Source organism: Puma concolor, chromosome D3 (genome assembly GCF_028749965.1).
Source record: "Puma concolor isolate L17-30 chromosome D3, mPumCon1.1.hap2, whole genome shotgun sequence".
Classification (NCBI taxonomy): Eukaryota; Metazoa; Chordata; class Mammalia; order Carnivora; family Felidae; genus Puma; species Puma concolor.
The window spans coordinates 81,912,713-81,938,446 of NC_141678.1; the positions used below are offsets into that span (position 1 = coordinate 81,912,713).

The 25,734-nt window shown below is 46.5% G+C and overlaps 1 protein-coding gene across 2 annotated transcripts; it reads left to right on the top strand.

Annotated features, from left to right (window-relative positions):
- The first annotated feature begins 1,349 nt into the window (after positions 1-1,349).
- Positions 1,350-22,694, top strand: SERPINB8 (serpin family B member 8). 2 transcript variants are annotated; one of them, XM_086683180.1, is made up of 8 exons: positions 1,350-1,661; positions 4,836-4,892; positions 9,440-9,617; positions 11,363-11,500; positions 13,247-13,364; positions 14,942-15,084; positions 16,445-16,597; positions 18,355-22,694. In XM_086683180.1, the coding sequence occupies exons 3-8, from the start codon at positions 9,450-9,452 to the stop codon at positions 18,757-18,759; spliced, it is 1,125 nt and encodes a 374-aa protein (XP_086539306.1). In that variant the 5' UTR covers positions 1,350-1,661; positions 4,836-4,892; positions 9,440-9,449; the 3' UTR covers positions 18,760-22,694. The 2 variants fall into 2 exon arrangements, with proteins under 2 accessions (XP_086539306.1, XP_086539307.1); XM_086683181.1 differs by lacking the exons at positions 1,350-1,661; positions 4,836-4,892; positions 9,440-9,617 and adding an exon at positions 12,491-12,575 and having other exon boundaries at positions 11,362-11,500.
- The last annotated feature ends 3,040 nt before the right edge of the window (positions 22,695-25,734 follow it).

Consider the following 25,734-nt stretch of genomic DNA (forward strand, 5'->3'; position numbering starts at 1 on the left):
TCAGTTGGTTTCATACCCAAAGAACTGAGTCCCCCACGGGAGTCCCCCACGGGAGTCCCCCATGGGAGGGGGGGCGGTCTGATTGAGTGGTCTCATGTTACAAGGTCGTGAGGGGTGTTTTCAAGCGGCCTTGAGATTTCTTTCCTTAGGGAGGGGACCCTACCACAGTAAAATCTCAATTTTGTAAATATTTATAAAAGATATCAGAGCAGACAGGTACTGCTCCCCACGGAGCTCACCTACTTACCTACCTGGATTTTTCTCTGCATTTACAGACTTTCTGACCAATTGGGCCTTTCGATTCACCTCTTCTCATTTAAACTTAAGGGCTCTCCACAACACAGGGCATTGGTGTGAAGTTAATTAATTATTTGCATTTTTTTAAAAAAAGTCTAGTGTTCCAAATGTGCTGACTTTTTCTGTGATAAGTGGCTGTTACTAGTAAAACATCTAGGAAGTATTTTTAAAAAAAAAAACACTGCTGATTGACAGCTGCCTTTAGGTAAAGGCATGTTTTATCTATGAATGTGAAATCAACTGCTTTTGAGTGATCATTTTGAGAACATCTATTGGGATGTTTTTCCATTGATATCTGATTTTATTACTAAAATAATGTTAAAACTGTCAAATATGGGCACTTAAAAAAAACCTTGCAAATATAATTTGTAAACTTCGTAAAAATCTTCCCAAAAGAAAAGATTTGATGGGCTTCTACCTGTTCACATATTGAAAGTATAATGTTGCAAAATTTTGGTTTGCAAAAGCAAACGATTTTCAAGAGGATAAACAGATTTTTAACATTTAGACTTCAACCAGGAATCTGCACAGTTAGTATGTGAATGAAAACCAAGTGTCAAGGTTTAGTCAATACAAACAATGATGCCTTTATCTATTTTAATCAACCCATTTCCTGAGAAGCATTTCCTTATGACAGCTATCAACCCCAATTTAGAAATAAACTGAACTTGGGGTGCCTGGGTGGCTTAGTAGGTTAAGCACTGGATTTCAGCTCAGGTCATGATCTCAATTCCTGGGACTCTGTGCTGACAGCTCAGAGCCTGGAGCCTGCTTCAGATTCTAAAATTTCTTTTTTTAGTTTTTGAAATTTTTATGTTCTATAGCGTTTATAATATGTTACTATTTAGCACATTAGCACATATAACTTCATAAGGATACCAGAGACGCACGCTCAAAAACTCTCTTGATGGGTGTCCTACCGAAAAGGTTTGGAAACCACTGGCTTTAAGAACCTTTAACCTCTGGTCTTGCTTTTAGTCAATTTCCAAGGCGACGTCCCAAATTTGAAACTGCTCTTGAGCGCGCGCGCGAACACACACACACACACACACACACACACACACACACACACCCACCACGAATACTGCGCCAACCAACCCAGGCGAACGAACCGAGCCTCAATCGAGGACGCGTTCTGCAAACATCTTCACCAGCCCCGGCGCCACCTCCCCCGCGAGGCCAAGTGCGCTCCGGCCCGGGCACGAGGACAGCGGGGGAGGCTGGGGCTCCTCCCGCGGACAACACGCGGAGCCCTGCAATCCGGGTCGGCTCTGAGTCACCCGCCGGAAGCCTCGCCCGAGATCTCAGCGGCCGGGAAGCGCGCAGCCGGCCAGAGGAGCAGCCGCAGCAGGAGCAGGAACGGCCAGGTACCGGGGCTGGGAGGCGCGCGGGGCCCCGGTCCCCCCCCCCCCCCGGCGGGGGTCCCCCGACTGGAGCGCGGCGGCGCGGCACCGGGCGGGGAGGGAGGGAGGCGGGCGGGCAGGAGAAGGGGGAGGAGAGGACGGGGGAGGGGGGGCTGCCGGCGCGGCCCGATCGCACCGGGCGGCCGCGGGGTCGCCGCGTGGGGCGCTAAGGTGAGCGTCGGCGAGGCGGGCGGTGGCACCAGCGCGGGAGCGCGGCGCGCAGACGCGCCCGGGGTAGGAGGGGGTCCCCGGGGTGGGAGTGACTCCCGTCCGGCTGACGCCACCGCGCCGCGATTTGCCAGCAGGAGCGGGAGGCCGGTGCCCCAAGCCTGGGGTGCTGTTGCGGGAGAAGGCCGGGCGGGAGCCCCTGCGAGGGTGCGTGGGAACCGCCGCAGGGGTGCAGCAGGGACACCCGGGCCTGGAGTTTCATGGAGCCTGGGGCCAGCTCCGGGGAGGTGCTGGGTCAGCGCCACCTCCCGGGGGAATGCCTGCGGTTTCCGCGGTCCCTCCCGCCTCCTCTCTGCCTCCTCGCTCCTGCCGGGCTTCCCTCCTTCCTTCTTGTTTTCTGGTTTTCTGCCGTAGCCTTTGTCTTTCTTGTTATCTGTTTTTCTTCCACATTCTTTGTCTTTCTTTCTTCCACATCTTTCTTTTTTTATTAAAAAAATTTTTAAATGTTTATTTAGTTTTGAGAGAGAGAGAGAGAGAGAGAGAGAGACAGGGGGAGACACAGTTCGAGTAGGCTCCAGGGCCCCAGCTGTCAGCACAGACCCCAACTGCGGGCCTGGAACCCAGGGACCTGTGAGATCATGACCTGAGCTGAAGTCTGACGCTCAGCCAACTGAACCACCCAGGCGCCCCCTTTCACATCTTTCACCTGTTCTTTGGCTGCTCTACCTCAACTTGAGAAAATGCTTCCTTGCCTGTTTCCACCTCATCTGCAGCCACAGTACTTAATTTAATGGACTCCCCACTTCCCAGGTGCCCCCCAGCTGCCGTTCCCACTCCTTGCCTCCCTCCCCCTGTGCTGCCTTCCTGTCCTGTTTCCCTGGCCCCCCCAGTCACACCCTCCCAGGTCTCCCAGGGCCTCCCTGACTGTGTCGTCCTCCTGTCTGATTCCTTTTTCTACCTGCAAACGCTGGCAATTCTTAAAAACTGGGTGAGTTTCTTCTCCTATGCCTTCTCTGTATGTTCTAAGTAATTTCTTCCCATTCGCCTAGAACCTTGGGCAGTCTGAGCACTGATGGCTCCAATCTCTCGCTCTGGGACGTGTGGCCGTCTTCAGTATGGTGCGTTCCACACATCCGACTCGGGATGGATCACTTTTTTCATTCCATCTGGCTCCTCATACAAATTTCCGATGGTTCGTGGTTCACCCTAAGCATAAATTAGCTGCAAGTTTGTTAAAAGATAAACTGAGACGTATTAAAAAGTTACGTTTAGGGGTGCCAGGGTGGCTCAGACGGTTGAAGGTCCCACTCTTGATTTCGGTTCAAGTCGTGATCTCGTGTCCTGTGTTCAAGCCCCATGTCCGGCTCTACGCTGACATTGTGGAACATGCTTGGGATTCTCTCTCCCTCTCTCCCCGCCCCTCCCCTGCTCCAGTATGTGCTTGCACCCACGCTCGCTCTCTCTCTCTCTCTCTCTCAAAATAAGTAAATAAGCATTTTCTAAAAAAAAAAAAAAAGTGTATTTGAGCAAGATTAATTTGGATGGGGCAGCATCCAATCTAGCAGGTGGAAAGGAGCTCTGAGGAGCTGTGCAAAAGCAAAGATTTATAAGCAGAAGGGATTGGGAACGAGGAAGTTACACGGGGAAGACATATCGCAAAAGCCCCTTTCCCCTAGGGGATGGCAGGGGTCTGTCAGGTCGATGACCTCGCTGGAGCTGGTCAGGCAGCTCCCGACTGACTGGTTTAAGATTCCGATTCTGGGAGAGCCAGAATGTAATTAGGTTAAGTCTCCGGATCTGGGGCTGAGCATAAGCAACTCCACGTGGGGCCTGTGCTCTTGTTTCTAACCAGCCTGGGCGTAGGCCCTGACCCTTCCTGCTCCCTGTCCCTCATATGATCAGTCACCCAGCCTGGCAATGCTACCTTCCACTCTCTGGGGCTCGCGTTTCCTCGGTGGTTGGCAGCGGCTGGTCTGTGGCCGGGGTGGGTGGGCAGCTTCCCCAGGCTCAGCGGTGGGCCACTGCAGTTTCCTAAAACCTGGGGCACGCCTGTACGACATTCGTTTAAATACCATACCTGGCTTTTCCAGTGCAAACTTCTTGCCTCAGCACACCCTGCCTGTCACCCAAGACCCCCTCCCTGGGCCCCACGTGCACGAACCATGCACCTGCTGCCGTCTTTCCCCCAGCCAGCCCCACCCCTGGCTGCGGCCTCAGCGGTCACCTCCCCTGTCACGGCCTCACAGAGACCCCTGCCCAGCCCCTTAGAGCCAGCTACGCTGCACCTTCTCCTGAGCTTCTAGAGAGAATTCATTCCACTTCTCCGTGGGCTTCCTTAGCACTTTGTAAATTATCCGGTTTCAGAGCACACAGCTGGCTTGAGACCACACGTTTCTGTGTGTGTGTGTGTGTGTGTGTGTGTGTGTGTGTGTGTCCCTAGGGTGGGAGCTCGCAGTAAGGAATTATGGCATCTGCTGCTCGTTCTCCTCTCTAAACCACATAAGGAAAGTTCTGCATAAATGCTGTTTGCCTCAATCCACTTTTGGACGTGTCTGTGGGGAGGTGGAGGGAGCGAGGGGATCACAGGCATTCTGGGTCCCCCGGCGGGGTTGGGGGGAGAGCGACGCCTCGGACTTGCTGCCCAATCTGCTACTCTTACTGTGAGCCTTGAGGACAGTCTTTAATTGCCCTGACCCTGGTCATCAAAGAAAAACTAGCTTAATGCCGACTTATGTTACAGCCTGGAAATCTTTCCACATTGTTGTGTTTTTATGACACAACGCTGAACTCCGTGGTGGCACTGGTACCCAGAGGTGTCGTTGCATGTTGTATTGAAATTCAGTCCTTTTCATGTTTATTGGGCAGGTTCCACTCTGGTCGAAGTCCAGCCCTCTCAAAGGCTTAATAGACACCTGAGGTTGGGGCACCGAGAGCCAGCGGGGGAAAGAATCATTCGGTTCTCCTGTTCCAGCTCCTGCCTCTTCACCACTGTGACCTGGGACCCGCCCCGGAGGTGCTTTTGCGGTGAGTGTGCACCCAGTGAGTCATTGCCGTGGGGGCAGACACTGATGGTGAATACTCTGCTAGTGACCAGCACCTGATGGCGTGCAAGTGAAGGAAGAGGAAAGGTGGAAGAAACCAGAAGCAGGCATTTGCCATTAAGTGCAGTTAAAACATAAAGTTGGGATTGCTGTGATATCCCAGTTCACTCCTTTGCCTGTTCAGACCGGACCACACGCGCGCGCACACACACACACACACACACACACACACACACACACCCGCACTCACACTCACCAGCCTACACTTATGCTCAGGTAGGATTACATCCACATTCCTGTTTACCAAAGGCTCTCCTCCTTTGGGTCTGTTCGGCGCCACCTTCTTTGCTGGCCCAGTGCTGTGAAGATCGCCTATCCCTTTGGCTTCTAGCTGTTTATTTTCTGAAAAGTCCTCAAATTTGAGGTGAGGGAATGTGGGGCCGGGAGTGGCCTGCAGGGAGGCTGGGCCCTGATCTGTTGTGGGACTCGCCTGCTGCAGACATGTCGGTTTCCCCAAGTCTGCAGCCCTGGGGTTCAAGCTGTGCAGCTGAAGGTTCTGGAGAGGCTTCCAGAGGAAGGAAACTTTCACTTCTGTCCTCTAATGACCTGTTAAGTATAGCATACTGCTGTGCAAGCTGTGTTATTATTGTATTCTCTTGGTTGATGTTTTAAAAATGTCTTTCTTTTTTTTTTTAAATTTATTTAATTATTTTGAGAGAGAGAGAGAGAGAGAGAGAGAGAGAGAGAATCCCAAGCAGGCTCTGCATTGTCAGCACAGAGCCTCATGCAGGGTTGGAACTCACAAAATTGCGAGATCATGACCTGAGCTGAAATCAAGAGTTGGATGCCTAACCAACTGAGCTACCCAGGCACCCTGCTAATTCCATTTTTTAAATATTTATTTATTTTTGAGAGAGAGAGAGAGAGAGAGAATGAACAGGGGAAGGGCAGACAAAGAGGGAGACACAGAATCCAAAGCAGGCTCCAGGTTCTGAGCAGTCAGCACAGTGCCTGACATGGGGCTCGAACTCATGAACTGTGAGATTATGATCTGAACTGAAGTCGGACACTTAACCGACTGAGCCACCCAGGAGCCCCTTGATAATTCCATTTTTTTTTTTTTTAATTTATTTTTGGGACAAAGAGAGACAGAGCATGAACGGGGGAGGGGCAGAGAGAGAGGGAGACACAGAATCGGAAGCAGGCTCCAGGCTCCGAGCCATCAGCCCAGAGCCCGATGCGGGGCTCGAACTCACGGACCGCGAGATCGTGACCTGGCTGAAGTCGGACGCTTAACCGACTGCGCCACCCAGGCGCCCCGATAATTCCATTTTTAAAGGAATGCCTTCTAGGGATTGAGAAAGACTGACTGTCTTGGGTTTAAAACAGGAAAGAGGCTTTTAAAAAATACAATAAAACCTTGGTTTGTGAGCATAATTCATTCTGGAAACATGCATGTAATCCAAAGCATTTGTATATCAAAGTGAATTTCCTCAGGAGAAATAACGGAAACTCAGATGATTCATTGCACAACCCAAAAATATTCATATAAAAATTATTATAATGCTGTAATATAAAACCATAAAGAGAATAGAAAATAGAAAGAAAAATGAACAAATTAACCTGCACTTACCTTTGAAAACCTACATGGTTGGTGTGAGGAAAGCAAGAGAAAGGAGGGTTATTGTGTAGGACGACTTTCAATAAACTCTTGCCATTTACTGTATTTAACGTAACTGGCAATAAGGCAGCAGAGGAACGGGTCTGTATCTGCAGGCGGCCTGACCTAGAATGAAGCAAAGCATTCCTAAAGCTTGTATGGAAAAGCAAAGGACTGTCCATAGGTGCTTTGAAGTGACAAAAAATATACTAGTGCCAGTTGTGGGCACCTCCCAACGTTCTGAAAAATCACTGATTTCTGCCAGATGCCGTTGCCTGAGCATGGGAGACGATCACCCACAATCCCGCAGAGAGAGAGAGAGAGAGAGAGAGAGAGGAACCATTGGCTCAGTGTGATCATGTGACATTCAGCATCACATACTACTCGAATTGCAAGAACTCACTCATTTATCGAGTTGAAATGTACTGGAAATGTTTGCTCATCTTGCAGAACACTCGCAGAACAAGTTCCTCACAATCCAAGGTTTTACTGTATTTTTATCTCAACAGAGCAGGGAAACAATTTACAGTGACACATCGTTTAAAGTAAATGCTCTAAGGAAAGGTAGAGAGGTCAGGAAGGCAGGAAGGAGTAAGCTGGGATGAAGGTCAAGGCTGGCTTGGTCAGGCTGGACTCCGATTTGGTGCCTCTGACTCAGAGTGTTCACCTAATGACTTGAGATTTAGATTCATATTTTGTTTCCCTGCTTATGGGCTCTGTTGCTGGGTGCTTGCCACTCCCCCCAATTTCAAACCAGATATGGTCCATGGAAAATAGTGTGTCTGTTGGAGTCTTCCTGATTCAAAGTGAATTTTCTGTCTTCCTAGTAGCTCCTATTTTAGGTCAGATCATCCTAAACCCACCCTTATAATGTTGTGAAATCCATCCAGTTGATCTGTGTCTTTTTCTCTCTCTCTCTCTGCCCCTCCCCCACCACACTCTGTCTCTCTCTGTCTCTCAAAAATAAATAAACATTAAAAAAAAATTTAAAAAAAGGGAGGGGCGCCTGGGTGGCTCAGTCGGTTAAGCATCCGACTTCGGCTCAGGTCATGATCTCACAGTTTGTGGGTTCGAGCCCCGCTTCGGGCTCTGTACTGACAGCTCAGAGCCTGGAGCCTGCTTCTGATTCTGTGTCTCCCTCTCTCTCTGCCCCTCCCTGCTCATGCTCTGTCTCTCTGTCTCTAAAAAATAAATGTAAAAAACTTTTTTTTTTAAATTAAAAAAAAAAAGGGGAGCACCTGGGTGGCTTAGTCGGTTGTGTCCGACACGTGAGGTCATGATCTCACGGTCCTTGAGTTCAAGCCCCGCATCGGGCTCTGTGCTGACGGCTCAGAGCCTGGAGCCTCTTCAGATTCTGTGTCTTTCTCTCTGCCCCTCCCCTGCTCACACTCTGTCTCTGTCTCTCAAAAATAAATAAACGTTAAAAAAAAAATAAAAAGAAATCCATCCCGTTGATTTCACACAACATGGTGACAGAAATGTATTTATTTACAAAGATTTATTTATCTTTATTTTTTAAAATGTATTCTGATGGAGAGAGAGAGAGAGGGAGAGGCAGCGAGAGAAGGAGAGAATCCCAGTAGGGCTCCATGCTGTCAGCGCAAAGCCCTGCACGGGGCTTGAACTCACAAACTGTGAGATCGTGACCTGAGCCGAAATCCAGAGTCAAAGGCTTCACTGACGGAGCCTCCCAGGCTCCTACCAAGACTTATTTATAACAGAACACTGTTTATAGATTCTACTGGAGAGACCAAACTGAGGGAGAACTTGCAAGCAATGAGGGGTTTGTGTAATGATGAATTCAGGCTCTGGGTTGAGATCGCAGGTTCCGACCCAGATTGCTTGATGACCGCCTGTAGGATCTGGAAGAGGCTCATGGTCCTCGCCCAGGCTCCCTGTCTGTAGGGTGGGTCAACTGTAGTGACCTCAGGTATCGTTGTGGGGATTAAGAGATTCCCGTAAAACCTGAGAACCTAGCACTGAGACGCGTTGGCCTTTGTGACACAAAGGGAGGGAGTCGTCAGGTCCCAAAGGGACTCTGAGCCCCTGCAGTGGGTCTGTTGCTGAGGGTGGCATTCACCCTCAGCGATTGGCTGCTTTGTGAATAAACCAGGGTATTAGTTTCTTATTAATACTGTAACGCCTTACCCTAAATTTACTGCCTGAACACAGTAAAATTTATTATTTTACAGCTCTAGAGGTCACAAGTCCATAATAGGCCTACAGAAGGGCGCCTGGGTGACTCAGTCGGTTGAGTGTCTGAGTCCTGACTTCGGCTCAGGTCATGATCTCACGGGTTGGTGAGATGGGGTCCGCGTTGGGCTCTTTGCTGACAGCGTGGAGCCTGCTTGGGAGTCTCTCTCCCCTCTGTGCCCCTCCTGGCTTGTGCTTTCACGCTCTAAACAGACAGACAGACAGACAGACATAAGAAATGACATCAATATCGGTCCGCAGAGCTTCATGTTTTCCTGGAGGCTCTAGGGCAGAATTGTTTCCTGGCCTCTTGCAGCTCCTACAGGCTGCCTGCATTCCATGCTCCGTGGCCTTGTGTCCTTTCTGGCCTTTGCTTCTCTTGTGTCATCTCCTTCTCTGCCTCTCACCTCCTGCCTTCCTCTTGTAAGGGCCCTGTAGTTACATCAGATAATGCAGGAAATCTCCCCATCTCACGATCCTTGGTTCAGTCCATCACATCTGCAAGGTCCCTAATGCCATGGAAGATGACGAAGAGCTGGGAGATACCATGTGGATGGCTGTGGGGGCACGGATATTCTGCTGACCACACCCAGTGGCCTCTGACGGGCGCTCGTGACTAGATGACCTAACAGTGGGCTGGGCTGATGTGCCTCCGTGTTGTGCTTTTTTTGGTGCAGACCTTTCCTGATGGATGATCTCTGTGAAGCCAATGGCAGTTTTGCCATCAACTTATTAAAAATGTTGGGTCAAGAGGACAGCTCGCGGAACGTGTTCTGCTCCCCTCTGAGCATCTCGTCTGCCCTGGCCATGGTCTTCATGGGGGCCAAAGGAAACACTGCCACCCAGATGTCCCAGGTATGCCTGCCTGTTGCAAAGGAAGAGCGGCGGGCTGCTTCTTTGCTTCCTGATGCTTTCTTCATACCTCACCGCAGCGGATGGCCGCCAGTGTGGCTGGTCGGTGGCGAGGGGCACCGTGGTGAGGGAAAGAGAGCAGACATGGGCAGAAATGGGAATTACTTAAGACCCACCGTCTACCCTTAGTGTTTACAGGAGAAATCAAGTCGTTATGTCATTTGCACTGGATAGGGGCATCAATATGTTACAGCAAACTTTGATAAGTAGGATAAGCTATAATTCTGTCCCACAAGAAGTCCGAGGATTTCAACTTTGTTATATTTTAAATTTTTTCTAATGTTTTGTATCAGATTGAATTGTAGCCGTGTGAATCAACTTTCTGTTACATGGGTTCTTTCTAAAAGTGTATGATTGTGCATGCACAAGTGCAAGATGAAAGTAACACAAACATGGATGTCTACCTCCGGAATTATTTAGAGGGAATATAGAATCTGGTCTGAACTGGGTTCTGTGGGATCTGAGCTGCAAACCAAGTAGTGGCAAACACTTGAGGGGAATAGTCTTTAACCTCTTTGTACCTTAAGTTTCTTCGACAACCTTGTGAGTGTCCCAGAACATTGCCAATGCACACCGCTTTCCCATTAATAGCAGGGGTGCGCGGGGAACCTCTGGAAGTGCTCACTGGAGGAGGGGGGCTTTGGACCCGGGCCCTTGGGAGACAGAGGAACGACTTGACTTGGAAGTCACAGTCTGGTCTGGAGAACTTCTGTGAAGTTGCTGATGAAGTATTTTCTGTTGATTTCTGCTCATTCTTGTATTCCCTGGGTCGTGCTGGATTCATTCCAGCTATCTATTTGTTCTGTTCTGATTCCCTCCTGAGTTATCATACCTGCCTTTCTTATTTATTTTTTTTATTAAAAAAATTCTTCTTGGGGCGCCTGGGTGGCGCAGTCGGTTAAGCGTCCGACTTCAGCCAGGTCACGATCTCGCGGTCCGTGAGTTCAAGCCCCGCGTCGGGCTCTGGGCTGATGGCTCAGAGCCTGGAGCCTGTTTCCGATTCTGTGTCTCCCTCTCTCTCTGCCCCTCCCCCGTTCATGCTCTGTCTCTCTCTGTCCCAAAAAAAAAAAAAAAAAAAAAAAAAAGTTGAAAAAAGAAGAAAAAAAAAATTCTTCTTTAATGTTTGTTTATTTTTGAGAGAGAGAGACAGAGCGTGAGCAGGGGAGGTGCAGAGAGAGAGGGAGACACAGAATCCGAAGCAGGCTCCAGGCTCTGGGCTGTCAGCATAGAGTCCAACGTGGGGCTCAAATTCACGAACCTTGAGATCATGACCGGAGCCAAAGTCGGAGGGTTAACCGACTGAGCCCCCTAGGTCCCCATCACACCCACGTTTCTAAGTGGAGAAATCTACCAGGGCAGTGGTTCACACCTAGGGGCGATTTTGCCTTCCAGGGGATGTTCACCACTGTCTGGGCAGCTTGGTTGTCCTAAATGAGAGGTGCTACTGACATCTAGTGGGTAGAGGCCAGAAATGCTGCAAAATACCTTACACAGAACAGCAACCAAGTATCTGGCCCCAAAAGTCAGTAGTGCCCAGGTGAAAAAGGACTGTGTGAGGATTAAATCAAACTCCTTTCAAGATAGGATCCTTTGTGATTTTCAGTGCAGGCGTTTGTGTGGAGATTGCTCTTTGGGGGACCAAGATGGCGGCAGTGCTACAAGTTTGTGCCCTTGTTTTCTCTTACCAGGCTCTTTGTTTGAACGGAAGTGGAGATATTCACCAAGGTTTCCAGGCACTTCTCACGGAGGTGAACAAATCTGGCACTCAGTACGTGCTCAGAACTGCCAACAGACTGTTTGGAGAGAAGACGTGTGACTTCTTTCCAGTAAGTTGTACTTGCACATCGATGTTAAAGAAATTGAAAATAAAATAGAAACTACGAAAGAACAGAGATAAAGTATAATTCTCTTGCCTTGTAAATGTGCTCAGAATTGTACTTCTGTAATTGTAATTTTGAATTTTATGTTTGCCTCTGAACTATGTCCTTTTTAAAGTTATTTTTGATAGATTCCTTCCGGATGTCAAACTCAGTATGTCCGTCCTCCTGCATCCAGACCTGCTTCTCCCCATTGACTCCTCTCTTCGGTGACCACACTGTCTTGTGTGCCTACACACCTATCCCCAGTCTCACCTCTGGTTGTTCGGCTGTCCCCTGGTCTCTCAAGGCCTCTTACATTTGTCCCCTCTTCTGAATCGCCACCACCACTGCCTGGGTGCGGACTCTCACTGTATCTTCTGCACCATTATTTTAATTCTTCCCTATGGAACTCTCCAAGTCCTGCCGGGTTCTTCCATATTCCTGACAGAGTAGTCTTTCTAAAATGAAAATTGGCTCATAAAACAGGTTTTTAAATCCGTGTGGTGCCTATTTTCTGAAGCATATAATTCCCAAGTTCCTTAGTCCAGTAAAAGCCTGCCATAATGCGGTAAGTGAGGTCCAAAAAATTATGCCGCACACCATGCAGATTGACGCTACCTCAGATTAATGAAGTGATCTAGGCAAACCTGGCCATCTTACTGGCTGGCAGTTCTATGGATTCTTCTGTGAGACTCAGATACCTCCCTGCCCTGGCTGCTGTTGGGTGCCACCCCATGGAAGTTGCCTGCTCTGGACTTGAGTATCATTGGAGAGAATTCTGGGTCTTCTAGGACAAGCACCGATGATCCCAGGAATCCCCTAGTTGGTGTTCATTGTTGAATGTTGGCCTGATCTTTGCGTATTGTCGTTGGGGAATACTGGGGACACAGGGAGCCGCCTTCCCCTTTCCTCAGTTGCTTGGCTTCTCTTTCTCTCTACGTTTTCTTTCTTCTGTAGAAGCTAAAATATTTGAGAACAGGAGATGGGCGGAGGATGGGAGCCAATTGCAGGCACATTGTATCTGAAACCAAGTTATTGTGAGGTGAGTTATCTTTGGGTTTTCATGTACTGGGTACAGGCTCTTCCTGAGCTGACCTTACCTTACATTTCAAGGCTCAGCCCTTGGCACTGTTGTCCCTAATCCCCACCTCCCTACCCCCACAGCCCCACGGTGATCTAGACCTGACGTCTAGACCATTCTAGTCCGGGAGGACCCAAAGATTTCAGGATGATCTGGTTCCACCATGGAGCCTCCCAGTCATTCACAAATTTCAGACATTGTGGTTGGTGCTGGTGATACGAAAACGAGCAAAAGAAAGTTAGAGTGCCTGGCAGACAGACAGATGATCAAACAGGAAGTCAGTGTGGAGCTGGAGTGTCCGACTGGGACTCTCACGGCGGTTCTGTGCATGCCTGCCGCCATCCGTGTTCTCGAAGCGTTTGTAACCGTCTTTGTGTGGATGTGGTTTCTCCCAGCCGACTGTGAGCCGCCTCAGGTCCGATGTCTTGTCTTTCCCCTGATGTCCGCCAGCTGGCACAGGGTGAGGCACGGAGCCGGTGGTCCACACATTTTTGTCAGCTGCGTGAACGAGTCTTAAGATGCAGGGCGGCCCGTGCAGGAATTTATGCTGGAAATATGCTAAGAGGAAAAAATGCGTTCACACTCGTGGGCACTTTGCTGAACAGGGTGAACGTGGTGTCCTGTGTTTGCAGGCCTTTAGGGAGTCCTGCGAGAAGTTCTACCAGGCACAACTGGAGGAGTTGTCCTTCGCAGAGGACACCGAAGAATGCAGGAGACACATAAACGACTGGGTGACAGAAAAGACCGAAGGTGAGAGATTTTTACCACAGTGCACCTGGCATTTTGCAGGAAAGAGAGCGAGATTGGCGGGGTTGTGGCCTCCATGGTGTTGCCCCGCCTCTCCCTCCCCCTGGGGGCCCCACAACCAGTGACCTTCTTGTGTGTGTTTGCCAGATATCCAGGCCAGCAATGCAATTCTGATAGTTTTCTTGGGTTTATGAGATCACGAAGTGGTGATTGCTAAAAAATACGTGAACCTAGTGTAAGGATCTCAGACCTTCTCCCCGCTGGACTGTGCTGGAAATTTTCCGAAAATTGCTTCCTCCTTGGGGCCCCGTTAATCTTCCTTCTGGGGAGGGGGAGACCCTTGCCTTGCCCTGAGGGTAGAGTGACATTCAGTGTAGGTGGCAGCTGAGATAGGGCAACGTTTCACGTGATCTCCCTGTGGTAGTGAGCATAGCTCGTTTTTCTGCATTCCTCCCCTCCCTGGCTGATGTGGCTGTGGCTGAGTTTGCTTTCAGAGCGCGACCTTTTCTCACTTTACTGCAGACTCTGGAGGTGCAGTCCCCACGGAGCCCACAGAGCTCTGAGTACAGAGCTCAGTCTTTCTGGTGTGTGCCCAGTGCATGTGAGGCGGCAGCCATGATTACACTGAAAGCCAATGAAATAATGACCGTCGGAAGGGCAGAGCGTTTCACATTTTCCTACGTTGTATGTGCAGTGGTCTCTTGCTCTCCAGTTGATCCAGCAGTAATGGGTCACGAGGGGAAGCTGGAAGGTTCTCCATACACTACTCTCCCTACACCACTCACTTCCTCTTCGTCACATTGACCATCAATATGTTTCCCCCAGATACCAGAGCCAGAGGGGGCATTGGGGTTCACTTTGTCCCCGGTCTCATTGGATAACTCAGTTTGGGCCCCTGTATTGCACCCCTTAATTCCTTTACCCCATGCATGCCTTCAGGAAGACTGCTTTCACCCATTTTCAGGTCTGTATTCCTTCATCCTTTGGAAGCTTCTCCCCACCTAAATGAGATTTGAAGGTTGGCATAGAGCAGTGATTCTCAGAATCAGCCCCTGGGTACCATCTGCCAAGGACTGAAGATACTTGGGTTGTTACAGTTGGGTTAATGCTATCTGGCTTAACATCCTACAATGCACAGGACACTCCCCACCACAAAGAATTATCTGGCTTTACATGCTAGTAGCGGCATGGTTGAAAAATTATGGCGCCATGGCTGGGAAGCTTACCGTTAGACTCAGGGCTCTTGGGTTATTTTCTCAGCTCAGCCACTTGCCACCTATGGGTCTTTGGCACAAATGTCAGGCAAATGCTCTGGCCTGAATTTCTCTATCTATAATGTGAGGGTGAAACGATAGTCGACCTGCCTGCTTCAAGATTGTTGTTTAAGGACGAGCAATACCCTGTGTATGTGCACAGCACTGCAGTGCATCGCCCTGTTCCTCAGGTGGCCAGGAAGACAGGATTCCAGCCTGACTGTCAACCAAGCCAGGCTTCGTATGTCAAGAGGATTGTGGGAAACAATGTTTATTCCCCTCCCCTCTCCCCGAAATAGCAATCAAGTTCTGTCGTATTCTTTGCAGGTAAGATTTCAGAGATACTGGGTCCTGGGACAGTTGACCCACTGACGAAGCTGGTTCTCGTGAATGCCATCTATTTCAAAGGAAAGTGGAATGAGCAATTTGACAGAAAGCACACAAGGGGAATGCCCTTTAAAACCAACCAGGTAGGGAAATATATTTTCAGGTGTACTACGACTTAAAATAATACGCTGGGAAAGATTGTGATTGAATGGAAAAAAATAATGTATCTCATACTATATTTCTGAATGAATTTCATGCCCCCTTGTATCTTTTATTGGACAGGGAAAGAGAAAAGCTGAAATCATTTTTATATTGACAGTTTTGTGTTTGCCTCCTTTGTCAGACTGATTCTTCTGTCTTGGGTCATATTAATTTGGATTGAAAGAAAATTTCTTCTGACCCTTGGAGTTATGTTTGTATTGTACCGTCACTGTCTCTATTTACATAGACACCTTCTTGCAATATCAGTGAGAACTATGCCTGTGTGTTGCCTTATAATCAGAGCCATACAATTCCGAACACAAGAAAAAAAGAGTGTTAGCAGATGTTCAGGCTGAGTTTGTCTTTATTATTTTTTGGACCTTCTTAAAAAGAAAAATTGTATATGTTTACGGTGTGTGAGATGATTTTGATACACGCATTATAGTGAAAAAAGTGCCACAGTCAAGCTAAGTAACATACACTTTCCTCACATGGTTACCGTATTATTTCTGTGATGAGAGCACCTGAAATCTACTCTCTTAGCAAATTTCCAGCATTCCCTACAGTATTATTAACTGCAGCCATCATGCTGGATATCAGATCTTCAGACTGAAAGTCTAACTTAAAAAATTTTTTTGGCCGTATTCCCTTTTGAGCCCGTTAATGTCTGGCTGTCAGGAGCAATTAGCTGAAAATTTGACGTGCATCAACTTGGTGATAGCACGTTGCACACAGATTTGAAAGTCTGGAATACATTTGATGCGAGCTTTAGAAGAGGTGGACACTGAAAATCTTGTCAAGGTCCCTCTCCAAGAAAACCAAAGCCATAAAGCCAATTATATAAGTGAGCAACTTTCCAGAATAAAAATATAACTCTCTGTGGCCTCTACATCTTTTCTAACCACATCCTTCAACCCCCAAACCTGAATATTAGTTAATCTTCCCCTTAACTTGGATAAATAATTCTTAATTATAAGGTCACTGGGAGTGCTCCTCTAATGCATCTTCCCAGAGGAGAAAAACACGGCTTCTTCCAAAAATAACGTAGGGTTTTATGTTTCTGTCTCTCTATTTGCCAATTTTATCCTCTCTCGCCTGGTAATATTTGACCTGCTGGGACAATAGCGTGTTGTATTCAATACTAATATGTAATAAAGAAGATCTTCCATCTATCAGCATAATGCACAGAAATCATAATCCTGTTATACGTACCTAGGGGTTCTGCAAATTAGATTTCCCTTATTTTGGTAAGCTGTGCTCCTTTTTTTCAGTAGTCTGATTTAAATTTCCTATTTTCATTAGGAGAAAAAGACCGTGCAGATGATGTTTAAGCAAGCTAAATTTAGAATGGGCTATGTGGACGAGGTGCCCATGCAGGTCCTGGAGCTGCCCTACGCGGGGAAGGAGATGTGCCTGGTCGTTCTGCTGCCAGATGACAACACCGATCTCGCCGTGGTAAGGAAGCCCTTGCCAGTGGGCCTGAGGGTCCATGCAGGCAGCCGGTGCTCATGTCTTTATGTCCGTCGACCAGATAGCATTTGAGGAATTTCCAGTGTAGGGTTATGAGGAGTGGCCGAACATCATCTCAGGTCTTGGGTGGACATGTGTTGGCATTTCTGTTGAGTATCTACCTAGGAATGGAATGGTTGGTGAGGACACATTCTGATGAAGCTAAGAAGAGAGAGTTCCAGAAGAGCCCTGTTCTCTATTCTGAAGGGAGGGGCTGGTTGAGGTCTCAATAATTTTTTTTAATTTTTTTAATTAATATTTTTTATTAGAGGGAGAGAGAGTGCAAGCAGGGGAGAGGGGCAGAGGGAGAGAGAGAGAATCTCGAGCAGACTCTGGGCTTAGCGCAGAGCCCAGAGCGGAGCTCGATACCACAGCCCTGGGATCACGACCTGAGCTGAAACCACGAGTCGGATGCTCAACTGACTGAGCCACCCAGGCGCCCCAGAGGTCCCAATAATTACTGAACAAAAGGACTAGAAAAGGAGGAGGATTGATCTGGGCAGTGTTTCTCAAACATTAGTGTGCATAGGAATCTCCTGGGGATCTTGCTAAAATGCAGATTTTGACTCGGGGGGGTATGGCCTGAGATCTTGCATTTCTAACAAGATTCCTGATGTCCCCAGTGCTGCTGGTCAAGGACTGCACTTTGAGTAGCAAGTGTCTCAAGGACAGGCGAAGAATTTCCCTTGGCCGGGAGGAGAGGGACGTCTTCCCATGAGAGAAAAGGAACACAGTTCAGGATGGGAGAAAGTCAATTTGTAAGGAGGTGCGGGACCAGTCGTGAGCGTGTTATCCAGCTCTCTGGGGTTGGGGAAAGGCTTCCTTTCTAACACTTGCTGATTCCCGTGGCGTCTGTCACGGATGAGATCTGTCGTGGCCACGTAAGAAGAAAATTAGGAGAGTCTGGGAAACAGAGCTGATGTCCAAACAGCCATCACTGGAGAGGGGCACTCACCTGGGCTCCAGGTGGTGAAGAGAAGGGGGACAAGCTCTGCCCACCTCCGCTGCCAGGCCCACGTGGAGATGCCAGGGCCCAGCCCCGCTGCACACACAGCCAGGGACCAACACCACAGAGGAAACCCTGCAGCCAGCCAGTCTCGCTCTCTTCTCCTCTGTTTCTTTTTTCATCGTGGACAAACAGAATGAGTGATGAGGCTGGAGGTTTGGAAACGAACGCCAGGGCAGGCCAGAAGACAAACACGAATGCCAGAAGCAACGGTCTTGTTGAATTCTCCGTTGCTGCGCTCCCCTTCCCCAGAAGCCACGTCTCCCTTCCTGTTCAGATCGTCCCCGGTTTCCCCCTCTTTGACCCGTCAGAGTTCCGACCCAAGCTCTGTCTCTTTTTTGTCCGACCGTCTCTCGCGTTCACAGTAGTGTGCATCGCACGAGTACAATCGATTGGTCATGAGAGCTTTCTAAACGAAAAAATATTTGAAGTGAGTTTAGTACGGATAGTTAAAAAACCCCACACATCTCCCCTGTTTCAAGTGTTTCTTTTTTTGTTTTAGCTGTTTTCCTCTTATATCCATAGAACAGGGAAAAAGATGAGCATTTGAGGGGAAATCTTGGTGTGTTTACAAGAGGAAAATGTCTGTCGATTGTCTTGGGCCAGAACTCATGGCATTGGGGAGGGGAACTGAGTGGGGACATGGGCACCAGGCTGTTGTGTTTACATTTGAAGATTTGACTCCTCAATATTTCAGGTGGAAGAAACACTTACATACGAGAAGTTCAGAGCCTGGACAAATCCAGAAAAGATGACTGAGGAAAAAGTTCAGGTTTTCCTTCCCCGATTGAAGCTGGCGGAGAGTTACGACTTGGAGTCTTTTCTTCGAGGTTTAGGTATGACCGATGCGTTTGAGGAAGCCAAGGCAGACTTTTCGGGAATGTCAGCAAAGAAGAATGTGCCTGTGTCCAAGGTCGCGCACAAGTGCTTCGTAGAGGTCAATGAGGAGGGCACAGAGGCGGCTGCGGCCACGGCCGTGGTCAGGAATGCCCGGTGCTGCAGAATCGAACCAAGATTTTGTGCAGACCACCCTTTCCTTTTCTTCATCATGCACCACGGCACCAACAGCATCTTGTTCTGTGGCCGCTTCTCTTCTCCGTAAGGAGGGGCGGTTCCCGTGTGCACACTTCTTCCCTTCTGCCCACCTGGCTTTAACGCAGATTCCTTGTGACCCAATTGGTACGGTGCTTTGAATGCCAAAATAAAGTGCGTGCACCCGGGAAGTGTGTGAAGGTTCTTACCGAATATTCCCCAGTCACTGGGAAAACTGAGGCGTCGGGTGTGTGATATTTGGGGCTGAGAAGGCCATGCTTATTCTGGAGGGTTCGGGGAGCTCCTCTTCCTCAGTGACTCTGCCCACATCTGCTTATCGGAGAATGGCCCACTCCTCTCAGTCTGCTCTCGCTGTTTGTGGGTGTTAAGGGTTCCCAAACCAGCCCTCCGTACGCTTTCCCGTCCTTCAGTGACCTCGAAGCTCTGCCCACCTTCGCTGCCGGGCCCACGTGGAGATGCCAGGGTCCAGCTCCGCTGCACACACAGCCAGGGACCGACACCACAGAGGAAACCCTGCAGCCAGCCAGTCTCAGATAAGCAGCCGAGATGAAGTGTCTCTCCCCCAGCGTCGCACAGACCACCCTGTGGTCTCGCACAGTCCCTCACGAAGGCAACACCTTCAGATCTTCTTGCCATAACTCTTCAGGCCTGAGCTCGGAGGCAGAGCTCTGACTGTGCCGTGTGGTCCTCTCCGTTCTGAAGCACCGTCCCCGCCTCTCCCTGCCCCGCAGGGACCTTCGCAGGAAGCACCCACCAGGAGCAGAGTCCCTCTAGTTCATCACCTGTGCTCACATGTGTCTCCAGCCCATCTGGCTTACAAATGGGCCTCCCTGCAGTCTTCTTTTGACTCAAAAAATTAATTTGTATTATGGTAGCAATTTGGAAGCTGTTGAAAACTCCCAAAGAAAACCGGGGTCACCCATAATCACCACTGTTAAATCAGCACTGTAAAATCACGAGGAGGGACATATATCCTTCCCTATTCTGTGTATGCAAATGCAAATTTAGAAACGTATTAGCACAAGTTAATCATCTACTTTGGTAGCTGTTCCTACCCTTACTTGGTGTAAACTTTCCTCAAGATAATTATGTCATCAATTTCATGGGTCCTATTCTAAGGCTCTATTTTCTTCTATTGGATCTGCTTTTAGACAATTTAGATAACTGAAATGATTTATGTTGTATACCGTACTCTTATGTGAACATACTAAATATTTGCTCACATCCTTCATATTTTAGAAGAAATGTTCCTAAAAAGTACTGTCAAGATAAAAGTTGGGCATATTTTGAGACTTCTTCCAAATTAGTCTCCAGAATGCCGTAAGGATTTATAACCCTCCGTTCATTACCATTTACACTACCACTAGCTGTGGATGGCCATTTTCGCTTCCTTTTTTTTTAATGATTGGTTATTCCTGACTTCTGTTTTGGATTCACAGTTCACAGTTACTGTAATATGAACCATCCATATTATAGTTCTTACTTAACGATTCATCAAGCTAGAATACGTTCTCTGTTAGGTCACATTCATTTTAGGGGCTGTACTTTCCAAAGAAGACTCGGTTGAAAGTTAATCCACGGGACTAGAAGGGCTGCATCTTTTAGTTTTAATCTCATTTCCACCTCTAATTTAAAAGAATCTGCAACCTTTATTGAGGTACAATTTACACAGAATAAACTTTACATATTTACAGTGTACAGGTTGATAGGTTTTGACACATGTAGGTACCCATGAAACCGAACCAATGAACAAATGGCCAGGTACCAGGCCAGGGGAGGCCTGTCGGGCAGTGCTCTAAGGTCTCCACACTGACAGTCCCTATGACTGGGCCAGGAGGTGACTTAGGGAGACTCGCCAACTTTTACCCAGACCTCCTTGCTTTCTAAATAAAGCGGAGTAGGGGTCAGGTTGAGATCCTTCTGTCCCCAGAGGGGACAGAATCAGGATGTCAAGGTCAGAGGTCAGTGGCCTCAAATCTCTGGGCAGGGGTTAGCTTGGGAGTTCTCTCTAGTAAAGTGGAAATGTTCTATACAGCTGATGTTCCGTATAGCTGAAACCCGGCCCAGATGGGGTCTCAAAACTGCAAAGGTCCTCGGAGGGCCCCTCTGTGTCCCAAGCATAACACCCAGGAACTAACATGAAAAGTGATGATGAGAACAGGATCCAACTCCATAGAGTTGTTGAGAGAACTTACTGGGCATGTAAAGAGGTCGGAACCATGCCTGGCATAGTATTCTGGACACAGCATATAATCGGTGACTCATTATTAGACAAGTCTCACTTGCATTTTTGTGCATCTAAAAAGCAATAATTAGAAATGTAGTTAATTTTGCACTAAAAAATATAGTGTTCTCAGTAATAATAATTAATTCGAGATAAGTAAGGCTGTTACAATGAAAATTAAGAAATGCTAGAGAGGGGCGCCTGGGTGGCTCAGTCAGTTGAGCATCTGACTTTGGCTCGGGTCATGATATTGCTGTCGGTGAGGTAGAGCCCCGTGTCGGGTTCTGTGCTGACAGCTTAGAGCCTGGAGCCTGCTTCCCTCTCTCTCTGTCCCTCCCATGCTCATGCTCGCTCTTCTCTCTCTTTCTCTCTCTTTCTCTCTCTCTCAAAAATAAATAAATATTTTAAAAAATGCTATAGGAAGTCATTAGAGATGACCAAAAGAAATGGAGAGATTTCATACCATGAATAGAAAGACCTTGGGTTGAAAAGTCATCAGTTTTCCCTCACTTGTCCTGTAGATGTAATGTGATTCTAATCCAAATTCCAGCAATGTTTCCTTGGAACTTGACGAGTACATTGAAAGATTTATATGAATAAGCAAAGGGCCAAAAATACCCAGCACCCTCCTGCAGAAAAAGATCAAGTTGCAGAGCACCGCTGTACCACATATTGTAGCTTATGATAAAGTTTTAGTAATTCGGTGTGGTGTTTACACAGGGATAGACAAACAGATTAATGGTACAGAATAGAGCTCGAAAGCATAGTCACATATGAAAATGGAAATGGGATAGAACTGGCATTAGAGGGCAATAGGGAAATGCCAACCCAAGATAATGTGCTGGGACAACTTCCTTATATAAAAGAAAACAAAATTAATTACTGAGCGATTAAATACCAAAATATGAAAACCAAATTTTGTAAGCTTTTCAAGAAAATATAGCAGAGTATTTTATGACTCTCAGGAAGGGATAGATTTCTTAAACAATATACAAAAGCAATAATTAAGACAAACAACTGACAAAATCAGCTACATTAAAACATGTACTTTAGGGGCACCGGGGTGGTTCAATCGGTTAAGCATCTGACTCTTGATCTAAATTGAGGTCTTGATCTCACGGTCGTGGGTTCAAGCCCCTCACCGGGTTCCACTAGGTGTGAAGCCTACTTAAAAAAATGTACTTTAAAATACATCGTAAAAATTATAAAAACATAGGCTCAAACCAGGAGATGATAGTGTAACACATTTAAAAGATATTAAAAGCGAAATATCCAAAAACAAAATACTTTCATGAAAGAATCTAAGAAAATGATAAGCCAAAGGAAAAATGGGTAAAGACTTGAAGAGCTACGGTCACAAAGGAGAAAACAGAAAAGGTCAATAAACATATGAAAAGATGCTCAATGTCATTAATGAAAGAAAGCAAATTAAAATAGGAATTAGAGGTCAGAGGGAGGTGGGGCCATGGAGGAAAGGCAGAGAGATGTAATGTTTTTGGCTTTTGAAGATGGAGGAAAGGGGACGGAGCCAAAGAATGTAGATGGAGAAGCTGAAGAAGACAGGGAAATGGATTCTGTCCTAGAGCCTCCAGAGAGGAGCATAGCCCCACGGGTACCCTGGTTCTAGCCCACTGAGACCTACCTGCCTTGGACTTCCGACCAGCGGAACTGTGACATAGTGAATTCGTGTTTCAGATCTTGCAGTTTGTAATAATTTATCACAGTATCAGCAAGAAATCAACGAAGTATTCAATACTGTTGCTTTTCTTTTGCAAATGACAGAAACACATTTCTGTCTAACTTAAGAAAAAAGTAATTTATTATCCCATATCAAGCTTAGAAAAGTACCTGAGGAATAACTAGGACCGTGGACTCAATTGGCTTAGGCTCACTTCCCATCTCTGGCTTTGTTGTTTCTCTTAAGTGTCAGCTTCCTTTTCTTTCCCCACGGAACTCGAGGTGGATATCCACCCCTCTAACCATCAATCATCGTCTTGGATTGGCCATTTTGTAACTTACTTACCCTAGAACGAACAACAAGGCCAAAGGGGCTAGGATGTACTGACATCCTGCCTCCCTGGGAAACCATAGGGATGAACCAGAGAAAAGTTTTTATAATATGAAGCTTGGAATATCATCAAGTGTACCACTTGATCTGTATCCTACTCAACCTGTTTTGGCCTTAATTGAGCTTCCATCCATCAGTCAAAGATAAACACAACCAGAAAAGATTAACTAAAAAGAACATTGATCCAGTTATTTAAAAGCATTTGGACCAGGATGCCTGGGTGGCTCAGTTGGTTAAGGATCCAACTTCCACTCTGGTCATGATCTTACAGTTCGTGGATTTGAGCCCCGTGTCGGGCTCTGTGCTGACAGCTCAGAGCCTGGAACCTGCTTCTGATTCCGTGTCTCCTTCTCTCTCTGCCCCTCCCCTGCTTACTCTCTGTATCTGTCTCTCTCAAAAATAAATAAACATTAAAAAATTAGAAAAAAATTAAAGCATTTGGACCAACAACATTATCACGAGCAAAGTTCACCTACCGTATTGGTTTTCTGTTGCTGCCTTGACAGATGACCACAGATTCAGAGGCTCACGCAACGTGGATTTGTTATTTCGCAGTTTGGTAGATCAGTAGACTTGACTTGTCTGCCCCAGTCTTACCAGGTTAAAGTCAGAGTGCTGGCAGGACTACCCATCTCCTTTCTGGGGCTCCAAAGTAGAATACACTTCAGGGACATTCAGGTTACTGAGCACAACACTGAGCTCTTTGTGGAACCAAGTGCGTGTTTCCTTGTTAGCGGTCAGTGGGACATTTCCCAGCTTCTTGGCCTCCTCCTTCTTCCATTTTCCAAGCCAGTAATGGCAGTCCAGTCCATCTTATTTTGTAGGGGAGGAAATCTTTACCTCTACCCATCTTGGGTTTTCACCGAGACCCTTTAACATGAAGACAAATTAGCAAGAGAAAAACAGTTTACTACTGCATGCATTTGTATAGACTATGATCAGATATCCCACTCCTAGTTCACCACTAGAGCAGCTATATGTTTGAGAGACATGTGAAATAATGCTCATAGCAATATTGTTCCTCATGGCAAGAAAAAATGTTGAAAAAAAAAACCTGTAGGAAAAATGCTGACTGATTAAAATGAATAAATTCTGTTGTAGGCATTTAGCAGAATCAGGGTCATAACCTTGCTGAGCTCTGGGGCGCTATTCACATTGTTAGCACCTTTCATATAGATCATCGTGGAGTGGTATCTTCTGGAAGTTGTACAAATTTGTATGGAATACCACATATTGGGGAAAGTGAATTAATCCTAGCTATCAGCATAAAACATAATGTAGAACAAAAATAGCAAGAGTCAATTACATTTGCACCAAGTTAAACAGTAAGCAGACTGATCATTATGCTGTGAAGGATGTATACGTGTAGTAAAGCTATAAGAAAAATACAGGAATTATTAATGCAAAATACAAGCTACTATTAAATCCAGGCCAACAGGAAGCTTCAGAGTTATTCATGATAGTTTCTTAAGCTGGGTAGTGGATATTTGATGTTTATTAAATTTACTATTAATTTTTAAAAATATACATTTAAATATACCCATTGGTATATCCATTGTGTTATATGCCTGATACATTTCACAATAAAAAGAAATTTGACACAAGAATGGAGAAATCATGGTGTAGTATGGTGTGATAAGAACTACAATAAGCTGAGAAAAATAAGACCAAATACTGTTAAATTTAATAATCGCACTAAATGTAACTTCCCTATTAAAAGACAAAAATATTTTCAATGTGCCTCTTTCACTACTGGACAAATGAACATGGAAAAAACAGTAAAAACTCAGTGAAAAAGCTCAATATTACACCATACTTCACACTAAGACCCATTTTTGTACATCTTTATGTTGACTATAGTTGCCATTAATTTTTGAAGATCATATTATCATTTGGAGCTAAAAATTGTGAATGCCAAAAATTACTAAGCTAGAATAGTGATGTGAAATTTGATCTTAGAGAAGCAAATCCTTAGGTTTAGAGGAAGGGGTAAAATTCCCTATTCTGTTGCAAAGCACCAGCCATGATTTATAGAACCTGAGAAGAAGCTATGCTATAGGATTACCCATACTCACCAGCATCAAAGCTTGCAGAAAGGGTGCCAGCAGTTTGCAAAAAAATTCCTAGAGACACTAGTGCTCTGTCTGCTCACATGTCTGGTAATGCCCACATACCACATTTCCTGATGGCACAATAAATAATACTTGGACAAAAAAAACCCCACAAAAAACATGAACATCTATGATTTTCAGCCCCATAACTATTGAGACAGTTTCTGAACTGGTTTCAAGGTTATTTTGAAATTTATTTTGCAAATATTTAATTTTACATATGAAAAAGAATAAAATATAATAAAACATACATCTAAGTACAGCTAAAAGAACTCTTTACATATTTATAAAATAAAAATTCAAGTGAAATAAAGTATTGTCTCATAATGCGATTGGCACAGCCTTTATTTCCTTGGCGATACGTGAAATAATAATGTTTTAGAGCTGAGATCATTTTAGAATTGACAAAATGTGGTACAGTTGATTTGATTATTTCTTCCTTTCCTATCTTACTGGCTAGAGTGTATGAGCATCTACAGCTGAGCCCTCTGAATTGATCACGGACAGCTCAACTTTTCCATTCTTAAATCCAGAGAGACTTCCTGAGTATTTTCTCTTAGTCCTTCTCTTAATTTTTTTTGGGGGGGGGGGGGAATTACGTTTTAAATTTCATAAGCATAC